The sequence below is a fragment of the Sander vitreus genome, chromosome 15, assembly GCF_031162955.1.
Source record: "Sander vitreus isolate 19-12246 chromosome 15, sanVit1, whole genome shotgun sequence".
Lineage (NCBI taxonomy): Eukaryota > Metazoa > Chordata > Actinopteri > Perciformes > Percidae > Sander > Sander vitreus.
In genome coordinates this window covers 28,510,897-28,527,492 of record NC_135869.1, presented here as the reverse complement: position 1 = coordinate 28,527,492, position 16,596 = coordinate 28,510,897, and the positions used below count along the sequence as shown (strand labels likewise).

General features: G+C 43.2%; 1 protein-coding gene across 1 annotated transcript in view; it reads right to left on the bottom strand.

Annotated features, from left to right (window-relative positions):
- Nucleotides 1–6,608: 6,608 nt before the first annotated feature.
- LOC144529646 (choline transporter-like protein 2) overlaps nt 6,609–16,596 on the bottom strand; it is a 31,470-nt gene continuing 21,482 nt past the window's right edge. Inside the window, exons 13-17 of the mRNA XM_078268853.1 lie at nt 15,800–15,873; nt 15,113–15,183; nt 14,089–14,177; nt 12,656–12,740; nt 6,609–8,022 (exon numbers count right to left, since the gene is read on the bottom strand). Coding sequence (XP_078124979.1) covers nt 7,916–8,022; nt 12,656–12,740; nt 14,089–14,177; nt 15,113–15,183; nt 15,800–15,873 — 426 coding nt within the window. The 3' untranslated portion in view covers nt 6,609–7,915. The remainder of the gene's footprint in view (nt 8,023–12,655; nt 12,741–14,088; nt 14,178–15,112; nt 15,184–15,799; nt 15,874–16,596) is intronic.

Below are 16,596 nucleotides of genomic sequence, written 5' to 3'. Positions count from 1 at the left end.
ATTTCATCATCACAGCACGATTACGGTAGCGAGTAGTATTGATAAGGTGAAAATACACCCAAGGAGGTTGGTTGGTTGGTTGGTTGGTTGGTTGGTTGGGGGGGTGGATGGGTGGTTGGGGGGGTGGATGGGTCAAACAACACAGGACCGGGGATGGCGTCCTGCGTGTTGCAGTTCCTTTCCGTGTTATTCTCTTCCTAACCACAACCGTCCCGGTGTTGTGGCCGGCGTGTGGCGTTTCATTTCCCCGTTGTGGCGTTTCATGTCCCCGTTGTGGCGTTTTGGCGTTTCATTCCCCCGTTGTGGCGTTTCATTCCCCCGTTGTGGCGCCCAGATTTCATAGCTCCCGTTGTGGCGTTCATTCCTACCATTGTGTGGCGTTTCATTCTGGTGCTAAGTTGTGGCGTTGTTGTGGCGTTTCATTCCCCCGTTGTGGCGTTACATTCCCCCGTTGTGGCGTTTCATGTCCCCCGTTGTGGCGTTTCATTGCCCCGTTGTGGCGTCCCCCAGAGCGGCCCAGTATCATGGCAGTTAGTGAAATGGTCACGTTCAAAAATCGTGACCTGTACACGAATCAATAAATTAAAAAAAACGTGACTATTTCACGAACTGGCGTGAGACCGGGTGTGTTTGCTACGGTTTCCGTGTTGAACGGTGTCTAACGGTGTGCAGCGGCTTTGAGATACGTTGTCTCTCGGTTGGTGGGCGTGTGTCTCAGTTGGTGGGCGTGTCTCTCGGTTGGTGGGCGTGTCTCTCGGTTGGTGGCCGTGTCTCTCGGTTGGTGGGCGTGTCACAGGTGTTACCCAATCAGGAGAGACTTGTCTGTAAACTTGTGGTCTTAAAAAGGCAGGTTGTTCATTGCACCCACGTTTCAGTTTAACCCTTCTGTTGTCTTCCTGTTGACCATGCAACTTTTTGTTTTTCTGGGTCAAACTTTTAGTTCTTTTTTCGACATTTGTCACTTTTTCCAGGGTTTTTTATAGTTTTTTTCTGCACTTTAGTGACGTTTTCGATGTTTTCGTTGCGTCCGGAATTTTTGACACTTTTTTTCCCAATGTTCTTTTGTCACATAAAACTGAATCAAACACCCAAATGCAATGAAAAGTAGTAAACTGATCATTTATTGAACTTGTGAAGAGCGTTGTAGAGAAGCATCCACGTTATTTTCTTACGCACGTCTGATATAGAAATGTTTTGAAAATGGGTCAGATTTGACCCAAGGACATCAGGATCAGGGTTAATATTGTTTTTTTGGGGCTTTTCCGCCTTTATTCTGACAGGACAGCTAGGTGAGGAAGGGGAAAGGGGGGGGAAGACATGCAGGAAGTCGTCACAGGTCAGATTTGAACCCTGGACCTCTGTGTCGAGGATAAACCTCTCAGTATATGTGCGCCTGCTCTACCCACTGAACCAACCCGGCCACGTGTTGCTATGTTTTGTCGGGGCTGAACGTGGCCCTGCTATTAAAGGGTGACTACCATCATGTTCCTATGTTGTTGTGTCTAAGTAAATGTAAATGGACTGTTTTTATATAGCGCTTCTCTAGTCTTAACGGCTACTTAAAGCACTTTTACATAGTACAGGAACCATTCACACACATTCATGCTCCGATGGAGCAGCATCGGGGGCAACTTGGGGTTCAGTGTCTTGCCCAAGGACACTTCGACATGGGACTGCAGGGCCAGGGATCGAACCACCAACCGTCCGATTGGCAGGCGACCTCTCTACCACTGAGCCACAGCCGCCCGGTGACTGATGGGAACAACAGTCTTTGACATTGGTCCAGCATTGAGAGATCGCTGCAGTCAGCAGCTGAGAAACAAGCTACAATGTTAGATAATAGGACAACTGTCCAGCTTGTATTTACCTTCACATAGGTGCTCATTTTGCCGCTGACAGACTCAGATTATTATTTTAAGTGTCTGAAATAATGAGGAAAGTGTTTGCCAATGAGTCCCTACTAGGATGGATGGAAGGATGGATGGATGGATGGATGGATGGATGGATCCCCAAGGGGAAATTCAAGGTCCCAGTAGCTTAAAGACATCACACACAACATACACATACATCATATACAGGATGATAAAATAAATCCACATTAATAGCATGGACAATAAAAGAAAAGATACTAAATAAAATAAATAAATCCACATGAATGTACTATGGGATGTATAAGCATGAGAGGCTTGCAGTGACAGGGCCGGGACTGGCCCTGTGATTCAGTCTGCATGGTAGGGTGCTCTATGAGAGGGTGCTCCCATCAGGAATACAAAGTAAACAATCTCAGACAGCTCAGAGAGTTAGGTCCCTGGATTCAGGAATTCAAAGACTTCAGAAGAAGGCTGACACTGAGTGGTTACAGCAGTGGTAAGGAATGCAGACAGACAGCTCTTTATCAACACAGCACAAGAGACAAATACCTTCTGAGACTCATGACCGGGGCTTGCCTTTCAGGCAAAGCATAATATAAAGTTCATTGACAGTATGCTCATCACTTCAGCACATTTGGAGTCAGCTGAAGTAAACCAGAACGGTAACACAAATCATAAACTGAAAGTCCCAGTGTGTAACGTGTGTAGTTCTGTGTTGCCCGTTCACAAACGTGTCCTTTCTCATGAATATTTACCTCCACCATCAGTTCCTAGTATTCATTTTGGCTTGAAATGTAACATTTACGTTAGCATGAACTGGGGGAGACGCTCCATATTCATGCTGCATCTAGAAATACGTTAGCTGGTAAGAGACATACAGGACATACTGCTCCACCTTAGTGAGTGTGTGTATAAGGGACATACTGCTCCACCTTAGTGTGTGTGTGTGTGTGTGTGTGTGTGTGTATAAGGGACATACAGGACATACTGCTCCACCTTAGTGTGTGTGTGTATAAGGGACATACTGCTCCACGTGTGTGTGTGTGTGTGTGTGTGTGTGTGTGTATAAGGGACATACAGGACATACTGCTCCACCTTAGTGTGTGTGTGTATAAGGGACATACAGGACATACTGCTCCACCTGTGTGTGTGTGTGTGGGACATACTGTCTACTTGTGTGTGTGTAAGGGACATACAGGACATACTGCTCCACCTTAGTGAGTGTGTGGGACATACAGGACATACTGCTCCACCTGTGTGTGTGTGTGTATATATATATATATATATATATATATATATATATATATATATATATATATATATATATATATATGGGATTTTGCGCACAAAAGTGCTGAGAGCGTCTTTGCACTGCATGACATTTGATTCGGGGCCTTGCATCCGCTTGTTTGCCTCATTATAGAGAGCAAATATGTCTGCTAGGTATGCCGTTGTGATCCAGAATGCGTCAGTCAGCTGTTCGCACAGTGGTCGATTGTGATCTTGTAAGAAGTCCTTTATTTTTTCCTGCAGTTCCATAAAAAAGCACAAGCACTTGTCCACGCGACAACCAACGTACCTCTGTGTGTAACAGCAGTGTTTGATGCACTTCATCCTCACGCAGCTGGGCGAACAAGATGCAACAAGATTCTCGTTGGGCAGGTTGTTTGATGAGAGGTAAGAGTCCACAGCCATGAAAATATCTTGTCCTGTTGTGGTTAGATTGGTAGACATAAGAATTTCTTGTTTCAAGTCCCACCATGAATATATTGCACATAAACGATGAGTACGGACTCGTCTGACACTGTTGTCGTTTCATCCAACTGAATGGCAAAGGGAACATTTCTAAGTGTCTTGTGCAGCTGGTTTTGACAATCTCAAGCCATTTTATCAATTTGTTGTCAGAGAGTGGGACGGTTTTCACTTTATCCACCACCTGTGGGCCACACAGTCGCTCTCTAATTTTCAGACAGGCGGGTTTGATTAGCTGCTCTCCAATAGTGTGTGGCTTTTTAGCCTTGGCAATTAATAGCCAACACTCAAATGACGCCTCCGTGGCTCTGTGTAAATCACTGCTGGCTCTTTCAAATGCTTTTCTGATGTCCGTGAATCTTTTTGATAGTGCATGTTGCTTTTTCCTCTCAAAAAAGTCCTGGTCTTCACCAACAGTCTCCTGGTGTTTTGTTTCTTGGCGTCGTTTCATTTTGCTTGGCTTCATGCAGTCATTAGCTAGCTTCTCGCCACAAATGACACATTCTGGCCAACAGTTGTCCCGTCCTTCACTAAAACTGAAGTTGAGGTAACTCTCGAGATAGAGCCTTACTTTCTGTTTTGATACAGAGCAGTTAGCAGCACTTTTACGTTTCTCCGCCATGTTTCATTCATAAAATAGTGATGCTGTGGCGGCAGGACAAACGAGGATGCTAGCAGCTAGCAGCTGACCTGATGACAGCAGCTAGCAGCTTGCAGCTAACCTGATGACAGCAGCTAGCAGCTTGCAGCTAATCTGATGACAGCAGCTAGCAGCTTGCAGCTAACCTGATGACAGCAGCTAGCAGCTTGCAGCTAGCAGTTGACCTGATGACAGCAGCTAGCAGCTAATCTGATGACAGCAGCTAGCAGCTGACCTGATGACAGCAGCTAGCAGCTTGCAGCTAACCTGATGACAGCAGCTAGCAGCTAACCTGATGACAGCAGCTAGCAGCTAACCTGATGACAGCAGCTAGCAGCTAATCTGATGACAGCAGCTAGCAGCTAACCTGATGACAGCAGCTAGCAGCTGACCTGATGACAGCAGCTAGCAGCTAACCTGATGACAGCAGGGTCCCAGGTTAAGAGGTCCCGGAGGTTTGGCCTACTAAAGTAGCCTGCCTACAATGTTAAGATAGAACAAAAATATATAGTTTTTATTCAGACTTTTGTATACATTATATATTCTAGTGTATAGATGTGTATCTGTATCCATGTGCAAATATTTTTTTTTACCTCAACCTTAAACCAGATAAAGACTTGCGCACCCCCCTGTGCTCTCTGGCGCCCCCTGAGGGGTGCGCGGACCCCAGGTTGGGAACCACAGGTCTAGCTGGTCGTGTAGGTGTCAGCTAATGGGGATCCTTATAATAAATACAAAAATTTCACGTAAAAAAGCTTGAAATGAAAACACAATGGGGGATTATTCACATGTTTTCAGGGTTGCCACAGCGGCACAAGTGCATAGCAGACATCTCAAGGACTCCACCACCTCTCCTGCTAATGACTCAGCCACTCCGGCTGTTCAGGTGTCCTTCACCAGGACAAACAGACTCAGGAACAGCTTCTTTCCACAAGCCATCACCACACTGAACACACACACTCACTAGCACCGCCCCCCTGCACACACATTCACACCTTCACATACAGACCATGTGCAATAATCAGTACTTTTAGTGCTTATTTCTATGTGTGTGTATATAGTTCTTTCTAATTCTGGGTGTATATACATTTAGTGTGTATATTTCTTTCTAAATTGTTGTTTTACTATTTCTTTCTTGTCTTTTAGATTTATAAAAGTGGGTGAACTGCTGCTAAAAATGTCGTTCATTTGCACAATGACACTAAATCTGATTCTGAACCGGCCTACGTGCCTCGTTAACCACTCAGGCCCTCGGACGCAAAAACTGCCAAGAAAAACGGCATCTTTTGGGACTCGACAGCTGAAAAACTGAACTCACTGTTTGACTGCAAACAAAAAGAAATAGCCTGGGGACACTGAAGATGCAAATGACTCGTCTGTTTGCGTTTGTATATTGTTGGAGTATATTGTGCAAAGGTTAAAACTGTCTAGGCTAAATAAACATAACCTTTGGGAGGGGTGTGGCATCATCCTGCTCCTTTTAAAACGACACAAAGAGACTGATTCCAGGGGGGAAAAACACAATAAACTGGAGGTAATGTTACACAAGTCACTGAAAAGTCACTCAGTTTTGTTGGATCACAAAATGGGGGCTGTGGGAACATAGAGCTGTGGGAACACTGGGCTGTGGGAACACAGGGCTGTGGGAACACAGGGCTGTGGGAACACAGGGCTGCGGGAACACAGGGCTGCGGGAACACAGGGCTGCGGGAACACTGGGCTGCGGGAACATTGGGCTGCGGGAACATTGGGCTGCGGGAACATAGAGCTGCGGGAGCATTGGGCTGTGGGAACATAGGGCTGTAACATAGGGCTGAGGGACCATAGGGCTGTAACATAGGGCTGAGGGACCATAGGGCTGAGGGACCATAGGGCTGTGGGAACATAGGGCTGTGGGAACATAGGGCTGTGGGAACATATCTTGCCGTCTCAACACCAGAACTAAACAGAGCTGAATTAGCAGAACTTTTATGCATTTCTTTCACATCTCCTGCAGTCAGATTCCCTGTGTTCCCTCAGAAGGAATCACTGCACATGGGGAGACACTTGGAATGACATCTCCAGCATGTTTAGAGGCTAAAAACAGGTTTAAAACCTGCCCTGTTTTAGCCTCCTGGGTGCTAACGCTAGCAGGAGGATAACACGGTGTAGGCAGCACTGATTGGTTACATTTTTCTCGCTACTGACAGCTCTCAGACAGCCACTGACAGTATTTGAACCTCATAATTATATACGAAATGAGGGAAAAACTTCAAACACCTTTCCACTAAGCTGGCTATAGAAGTTGTTAAGCATTTGGGATGGAAATGAATAACTAGTTAAAAAGGAAAGACATCCTCATACAATTATGTACAAAACTACGTTTATTTCAAAAACATTTTCAATTCCACAAAAATAAAACAAGAACCAAAGTATAAGCATATAACCTACAATTAGCTTCCGCTCCCATTCATATTTCTCTCCAAATGGTTGCTGATAAAATGTTGCACCAAAGCATCAGAAATCTTTATGCAAGGGTCTAATAACTGCAGATTAAATGACCTCCACTTATCACGAGTGGCAGTGTTATGGCTTTGGTAACAAGGTTAAATATTTATTCAAAAAGGGACGATTACACAATGATAAAAGCGCCGAGACACATTAAAACAACCTTAGTAAGCGTACCTTCATGTCAAAATACAACATGCTCAAATTAAAAGCTGCGTCTTTGATAAAATAAACATACTTAAAATATGTGTTTGGATGTTAACTGCATTCAAAATAGAAAAATGTAAAAAGCCACAGAGGGTTAGGGTTAGGGGGGTTAAGGGTTGAAAACCAGACATCGTCCGATTCATGAGAACGTGGGAATCAAACGTTTGGTAGTAACAAAATATGACACTACTGATTGTCACCTGAAGGCCCCTGGTGACCGATGGCGTCCAAGCCAGTTCGGTTTCCTCGCAACAAAACCAGCGTCCAGTTTCAGCCCCACAGTTCTGTGGGGACTGCCCATTTCTCCAATGCTCCATTGTTCCGATCCGCTCAATGACCCAAAAAAATCCCTTTGGTCCTACAGCCCAACTAGTCCGAACTAGTTATGAATCCCACTATGGCCACGCCAAGACCCGCCCCACGAAGCAGCTCGATTGGTTGGGATTAGGCATTTGACCTTGAGTGGTTAAGGTTAGGATAGCCGATTGGTCAGGGGATAGGACCTGTACCAATGGGGTTACCAGAGCCGGCCCAACTAAGCGTCTGCTTAGGACCCTGTGGCTACCAGAGGGCCCCCAAGAGCACTTGAAATGTCCCACAATAGAGCTCATAACAGAGCCGGTCTATTTAAAGATAGTGTTGCTGCTAATAGGTCTCACATTAGTCTTTAAATGCGTATTTGTACATTATGAGTGCTTAAGCTAATATTTACAATACACAGGTTGGTTTAGTGCCAAGTTCAGCGGCAACATGTTCGAATGTGGAGAGTCCCCAACCCAAATCCTGCTTAGGGCCCCCAAAAGTCTAGGGCCGTTACATTACCTTGTGTATCCCACTACGGCATGGCCATAGTGGGATTCGTACGCCACCAAAGGGACGTCGAACTAGTGGGCTGTAGGACCAAAGGGAATATTTTGGGTTATTGAGAGGTCGGAACAATGACATGGCACCCAGTTCTTTACTGCGCCGGTTCCTTCTTGTTCTTCTTATTCAGGACTTTGCGGAGGCTCTCAGGCATCAGGTAGGGCCGCTCTGCACTGCCATCGTTCCTCTCCAGATCCTCCACTGGAAGAGAGATTCGAAAAAATGGAAATAAACAAATAAAGGTCATAGGAGCCACAAAGTACGAGGGCAATTAAGAGATATTTGAACTTTTAACAACCACTGAGTACTTCAAATGGAAAGATTTTATTTTGAAAACCATATCTTCATCATATTGTTCAAAAGGTTTCATTACTGGTACCGATACCGTGACTTTGATACCCGTTCCTGAACGACCAGAAAGGGGGACAGATGGGGGATGACACCCAGCAAAGGGCAGCAGGTCCTATTCGAACCCTGTGCCACTGCAGGACTCAGCCAACATGGGGCGAAGACTCCTACTGGGTCAGCTGGAGGCCGCCCCAGTTAGTGTGGTCTTTAACTGTGTGAACTGTGTGTGCGTCTGTCTGTGTGTCCGTCCGTGTGAGTGTGTCTGTGTCTCACTAACATTGTAAAACTACTTGAAATCTGAATGTAAAACATTGACAAACAACTGACCCTGGGGTCCTTGTTCGTCTGGGGAGGGGTTTTTTCTTTTGCAAAATAAATCATGTAATCATCATCATCATCAGACCCATTCAGATCCAAACATTTAGGGTGTCAGGGAGAATGACTGGGCTCCATCGACGCAAGTCGTCCCATTTTTACACCATTTGTGACCATTGAAATAAAAAATAAAAAAGTCAGACACATAAAGGCTCTGACACACCAACCCGACGGCTGACCTTCGGACTGACTGCCTCCCCGAAGTGGTCCAAAAAGTTCCTCAGAACACACTGAAGAGACGCCGACTCCAGCGTACGTTCTGCACGTGCGTGAGACGTAATGTGTCTCCATAACAGCAGGCGGCTGATTGTCGCCCAGAAAATGAAAGCCGGCAGCTGATTGGACGAACGTGTCACGTGGGTCTGGCTGCTCCCCAACCATCATGGCGTCTCGTTCAGAACCCGATCTCATATTGTCCTAAAATAGTTCACCGTAACGTGTTTCTGGAAACATCTGAAGAGAGAAACAGGCCGTGCAGCTGCTGAATCTGTCTTCATTTCAGATCAACAAAGGTCAGTTTAGAAGATTAATGTCAGATGTTGAGACTCTAGTCACGCTCATCCTGCTCCCCGTTTCCTGGTTAGCTCTCCACCAATCAGATGGCTCATTGAGTCTGACTGCCCGCCTTCTGATTCAACAAGTCAAATCAGCCAAAATGGACGCGTCAGCCCCTTAAGTCAACTATTTAGTAATAGTATTCAGTGGCTGTTAAAGTTCAAATACTTACGTCTCTCATTTGCTTCCATAAAATAAAAATAAACTACCTTTGAATGAAGGCCGAGAAGCTTCACATTAACCTGCGTAACTAGTACATCTGAAGGGCAACGTTACTTCGGCTTGGTTTAATAAGCGTATAAAGCGTTGATCAATAGTTCACATAATCACCAACAACATGCATCCATGTCAAGAGTTTACATTACTTTGTTGACGACTCATTGCCTCAGTTATTGTTTATTAATCCAACTTCACTGCCGAGCACACATTCATTTGTAAAGACATACTGAAGGCTAAACTACATCGCTTTTAACGAAAAAACGTCAGACTGCAAAGCAGCTAGCCTCAAGAAATCTATATTTATACACCTGAAAACATGTTCGCCGTGAACAGAAATGAAAGTGCATTGATCACTGAGGATCATGTGGTTCTGATTTTATAAACTGTAAACAATTACATACCTTAACATTTTTAGAAACGGTGCAAACAGACATACATTAACACTGTAAATTAGGCACATGAACGGCTTCAAGTTTCTATTGGCCAGTGGCAATGGGAGGAATGTCTGTTTAACAGAGTAAGCCATTTATACAATTTCAACTGCAGACATTTCAAGCACCAAGTCATTAAATGTGAGGAAACTCCTGGCTGTTAACAAGAGAAACTTTGGTTACACTTTACTTGAAGGTATCTACATAAGAGTGACATGACACTGTCATGAACGGGTCATAAACATAAACAAGTCATACACATTTATGACATAACGCTGTCTTTAAAAGGGGTGATAGAATGTAAAACCGATGTTAGCTTGTCATAGTGTAATAACGACAGTTCGGTGGGTAACTAGGACATACAGAGAAGCTCAAAGTCCCATTGATACCCCTATCCTCTGCAAATCTCACATTTTGAAACTGCCGCTGAAAACGGGCAATCTGAACAAAGCTAAAAGCTGACGTCAACATCCCAACTCCTAGTCTTTGTCACGCCCCAACATTTGCATTGGCTACACCACTGACCTGAGGTCAGCTTAGTCTTCTGAATCCAGCTAGGTCACGCAGATCTCCAGAGGTCCGCTATGTAATTACTAAATACACTTCTGAGACTTTTTTTTATGCGAGAAATCAACTACGTAGAGGTCAAATATGGGCCGTTTTGTCCGACTGTGTGTCGGAGCTCAGCAGGCTACGTGACAGCGGCCGGTGCTGCCTCGCCACCCGGCGTGTCCTCCTTCATAGACTCCAGCTCGCTGTGAGCTAGCTGGATCTCCGTCACGAAGGGAAGCCCGCGGCGCTCCATACCCGCGCAAGGTCACCGTTTCTGGGTTACTGGACTACAAAATGCCGAGGCCCTGATGGAGCTCCAGGGCCTGCAGCTAGCTGCGATTCATAGGACAGAAGGGACAGTAGCAGCTAACGAAACCCCTAATATTCACAAACACCATTGTTAGCTTTATAAGACCTTGGGGTAGATGTTATGTAAGTGGCGTGACGACATTCAAACTGTAAATATACGAAAGTTATGCCGAAAGTGTAGCAACGATCTTTTCCCATAGGATTAAATGGGACACATAGCCTAGCTTGCAGCTCCGGAGCTCCCCGAGCCCCGGTCGTCCAGTAACCCAGAAACGGGGACTTTCACCGGGTATGGAGGTTGCCGTTTTCTCGTCAGACTGTGTGGAGCTCCTAAACTCCGACACGTCTTACCAAATATGCAATTAGCCATACATTTTTGTAAAACGGCCCATATTTGAGCTTTATATAGTTCATTTCTCGCTTAAAAAAGTCTCAGAAGTGAATTTAATAACAAAATAGCCAGACAAACAATGTATAACGAACGTTACAGTGTCTGAAATATGAGACCTGCTGTCTCGTCTCCAATGTGTTTGTATGTGGTTCACTCAAACCAATCAGCACGCAGCTCATCTAAATATTCATGAGCAGACCATATTTGGAAGAAAAGCTCTTGTTCCCAATAGAGCCATATTCACAGGGTAGTTAAGGGCAATGTTCAGCCCAACCAATGTTACATACTCTATTAGGAGACCTTAAGGAATCGCGGGAAATACCCTAAATAATCATTCTATCACCCCTTTAAAGGGGCGCTATGCAGTTTTATCCATTTCTTCTGTTTTTCTGGCTTTTTGCTGGCAGGTTTCTCTATAGAGCCCCCCCTACAGGTTTCTCTATAGAGCCCCCCTACAGGTTGAAAAAACAGCAACAGGTTGCAACAGGTTGGAAAAAAAAAAAGGTCAATTAAGCTGAAAAAAACGGCATAGTTCCCCTTTAAATGTCATTAGTTTTTTGTCATGACACGTTAGGGTTAGAGGTCATGTGTTCATGACTGTGTCATGTCACTCTTATGTAAATAAAGACCATCAATTGGTGCCTAAAATGCATCAGAATGCAAGAACTGAAATCTTTGACTCTCAAAGTTTGCATGGGAACAACCCCCAGACACCCCCACTTCATATGTGCCCCCCCAAAAGCCCATTCTGAGCCAGGAAAACCCCTGGTAGCTGTTCTACCATCCGCACTTAACCCGTTCATCTCACAGAGGCAGAGGAGACTCTCCCAATGGGCATCAACAGTGTCCTGCTCCTTACAATTTGGTTTTGTTATACCCGTAAATCTGTGTCTTTGCCCACAAAACTCCTCGTCTCTAAGCCGCGTCCTCCTCCTGAGCCTGCCGTCATTTTAGCCCGATGTCTTCATCGGCCCGTTGGCGAGCAGAAGACGAAGACGGATCCTCTGCAGCGTTCTTCCACAGAATCTCGTGAAGGGTTGAGGACATGTAATAAGGCCTTTCGGCTGAACCGTCATTGCGCTCCAGGTCTTCACCTTATTGCGTGTGTGTGTGTGTTAGTACGTGAGATTAGATGGAACAGAACATTTGTTTGGAAAGCAAGGTTTTACATTTAAAAAAGGTGTTATAGAGCCAGTAAAAAGGGGAAGGGGGGGTGGTGAATTGTGGGAAGTGAGAGAAAAACAAGGAGACAAAAAGAGAAAGAAAGTCAAACAGCAAGCAAGCAAAAGCACCCAGAGGCATTTCAGATGTTTAGAAAGTTTACAGTTCAACACCAAGCAGCAGCAAGTTTTAACACTAACATACCGTGAAGGATAACACAGGCGGTTATTTTAGAAAATGCTGATGCAAATATTTAAATGTGGCACGACATATTCATGCAATTTATAATAAATGACAGCCCCAAAAGCACCAAGAAGCAGTGTGTGAGACTTAAAAGGTGAGGAACGTTTTTGGTTCAGCGGACAAATAATGAAAGCTTCTGCATTTCTATATATCGAGGCATTTCTTCGATGCAACAGATCTGATCAGAGTTTATCGGACAAATAGAAGTCATACGAGGAAGGCAAGAATGAGCGGAGGAATTACTACTTACAGAAACAGAGGAAGAGTGTGTCCACACACATGGCGTACACACTGAAGAAGCCGTGGGCGATGAAGTAGGAGAGAACCACCACAGTCTGGTGAGGACAACGAGAGCCAGAAATACATATAAACATAACGGATCAGAACAGATGGATTAGATAACACGGACTATGTTTACATGCACATAATATTCTGGTTTTTGCTCTTATTCCAAAAAAGACGATATTCCGACTAAGCCGTTCACATGGCTGATGAAAGTGAATATTCCTCTTATTTCTTTCAGGAAGACGTCAAACAACCCATTCACTACTCTCTTCTTAATCAAATCAGCTGCTTAGAGGCGTCACTTTTTAGTTAAACCAATCAGACATGGCCATGAAATTCAAGGACCAATCACAGCATTACATCTGTGCTTTAAATCTGTTGTCTCCCTGTGCTGTCAGCTGTCGTTTCAGGTAAAGTGTTCAACCCTCCACCTCCCCTGCCGCCTCTGGTCATCGTTTCTCCTCCGGCTGACCACGGCGTCGCTCCTTCAGTCTGGTCTCCTTCTCCGCCGCCGCCGCCAGTGTCTAGACGCCGTCGGGGGATATGTCCTGTTCTCTACCCCTCTAAAAATATTACTACAACGATGGAGTCTAATCTCCAAAGACTCTGTACATTTTATTATGCATTTGTACAATCAATCTTTTGCATATCTGCAAACGAAGTCTCTCCTGATTGAAATATTCCCATTTACATGTAGCCGTGCAAAATACTATTTACGATACGATTTTGTCCCAGCGGTGGAGGACTAGTTGGACCGTGTGAACTAGAGATGTTCCCATACCGATACCAGTATCTGCTCCGATACTGCCTAAAACGCTGGTATCGGTATCAGGAAGTACTGGAGTTAATGCAGCGATCAGATATCACGTAATAAAGCCCTAAAGATAATCTACGTTAAAGTAGTTTGTTATTTTCCTGTTATAATTGACTGTCAAACTGCAGAAGTATAGTACATAGTAGTATACAGCTGTTATACATCATATCATCCATACAGGGATAGTAGTATACAGCTGTAATACATCATATCATCTATACAGAGATAGTAGTATACAGCTGTTATACATCATATCATCCATACAGAGATAGTAGTATACAGCTGTTATACATCATATCATCCATACAGAGATAGTAGTACACAGCTGTTATACATCATATCATCCATACAGGGATAGTAGTACACAGCCGTTATACATCATATCATCCATACAGGGATAGTAGTACACAGCTGTTATACATCATATCATCCATACAGAGATAGTAGTATACAGCTGTTATACATCATATCATCCATACAGAGATAGTAGTATACAGCTGTAATACATCATATCATCCATACAGAGATAGTAGTATACAGCTGTTGCGTTTCAAAAACCTGTTGATATGAAGTCTGGTACTCACCAGGATGGGTACCCAGTAGTAGTGGAGATGGGGGGCTGTACTCTCGAAGGCCTTCACTCTCCCCGAGAAGAAAAAGAAGGCAAAGATCCCTGTGGAAGAGAGACCATAAAAACTCAGACTTGACCAAATGATGTTCAACTGTTGGCACACAGCTGCCAAGAACCCGGCCAATACATTCAGATCAATGTGTTTTTATACTCTAAAGTATGATTATCGCTTGTGTCGTCTTAGTCTTAATCCATAGTCTGTGAAAGAAATGGACACAGCGACGCCATAGACTTCGGAGACCAGTGACGTCTCTTTCCCGCTGATGGCTGAGCGTTACTGAGCAGCCTCCAACTGAGCTTGAAGACGTAGATGTGACGTGAGCAACCTGTCTGAAAGTTGGAAGTCTTCTGGTAGCTGTGCCAAGAGAAATCTCAATCATTCCCAATCTAGCAGAGACGGAGAGCGTAGGTATATGTAAGGAGATAACATAGACACAGGCTCATTATTGATCACTAAAATGATAGTTAACATTAGTCATTACACTTAAACAGCTGATGGAAGTCCAAACTGCCTGAGAGCTTCTCCTGTACTATACGGTAACTCCTCTACTATGAGACAGGAAGTCTCGTGGTTATGACCCAATCGTTAGCCTATTGTTATAAAAACGTCTGCTACGGAGCCATAACGTGAGCTACAAGGTAATGGAGCCTTTTATACATTGTCGTGTTTCTTTAGAAATAAACAACGGACAAATAGAGTCTTTAAACGCTTCAGATGTAAAGGTATTCTCTGTCAAAGTGACGTCAGAATGAATGGCAGTCAATGGGATGCTAACGGGATGCTAACGGGATGCTAACGGGAGGTGATGGCTTGGTAGCATCAGAATGGCGCCATGGGAGGTACGCGTTGTGGACGCTGGCTGACCCTCTTGGAAATTGAACACACATTTTATCAGGAAATGCTTCTCTGGTCTAATTACGGTTTATGTTCAATTAAAAAAAAAAAAAAAAATCAGCCTTGAGATAACCAGACTCACCAACGAGCCCAACGATGAGCAGCTTGCCCAAAAACAGGAGGAAATCTGTCACTTTGTCCAAGACAGCCACCCTGGGGGATTAAAGACAAGTCATTTATACTTCACAAAAAAACAAAAAATTATGTATAAAAATATATATATATATATATATATATTTATTTATATATATATTTATTTTTAAATATATATATATATATATATAAATATAAAAATAAATAAAAATATATATAAAATAAATATATATAAATAAATATATATAAATAAATATATTTATTTATATATATTTATTTTTAAGTATATATATAAAAATAAATATATAAAAAATAAATATATATATAAATAAATATATTTACTTATATTTATTTTTAAATATATATATAAAAATAAATAAATATAAATAAATATATTTACTTATATATATTTATTTTTAAATATATATAAAAATAAATAAATACAAAAAAAAATGTATATATATATATATATATATATATATATATATATATATATATATATATATACACATACATACATACATACATACATACACACACACACACACACATATATACACACATATATATATACATACACACACATATATATATGAAATTAAACATGAAAAAAGCCAATTTATATCTAGATATTTATGTAAAGTCATACACTGGAAAACCCCACATGTGCACTCACCTGACCATGTTCCTCATGAGGAGGAAGAAGCCATCTCTGGCAGAGGTGCAGAAGTTTTTGCCGTATATCGCCACCTAGAGGCCAAATAGGCTCATTACACCAAAGTACTCCAACATTACAAAAGATGAGTTTCTATTAGGGATGTAACGATGCATCGTCAATCAGTTAAAATGGATATAAATGTGTAAAGATTACAATCGGTTCAGATATAAAAATTAATCACGATGCATATTTTACACGTCCTAGAGCGTGATCTACTTTAGATTTCACTCAAATTCAGCAATTCAGTGTCACTTTTAAAGTGCCCATATTATGAAAGAAGCCACTTTTCTGGGATTTGGGGAGTTATTTTGTGTCTCTGGTGCTTCATACAGACGTTGATAACCCTCCATGCTGTTCTGAGTGAGATACGGTTTCTGAATGTGTCCTGTCTTCAGTCTCTGGGTCAGCTGGTCAACATCTGCACGGCTTTCTACGTCACTAGCTGAGACGAGGGGGCTAGGGGGCTAACCGTTAGCATGCTAGCTCGTTCTCAATGGCAAAACACTGCTACAACACACACTAGTTCACCATAATCTCCAAAAGAACTACTTCCATGTCCCTGTTCTGCAGGTATTCAACACAAAGGTGGAAGTGTTCCCTCGTTTAGAAGAAGTCTCCCAGCTAATCCTGCCTTGTTCTACTGAAGTTGGAGAAACAGCTAGCTAGCTCATGTAGTCCTTACCTAGCTACTGAGCATGTAGTCCTGACCTAGCTACTGAGCACGTAGTCCTTACCTAGCTACTGAGCGTGTAGTC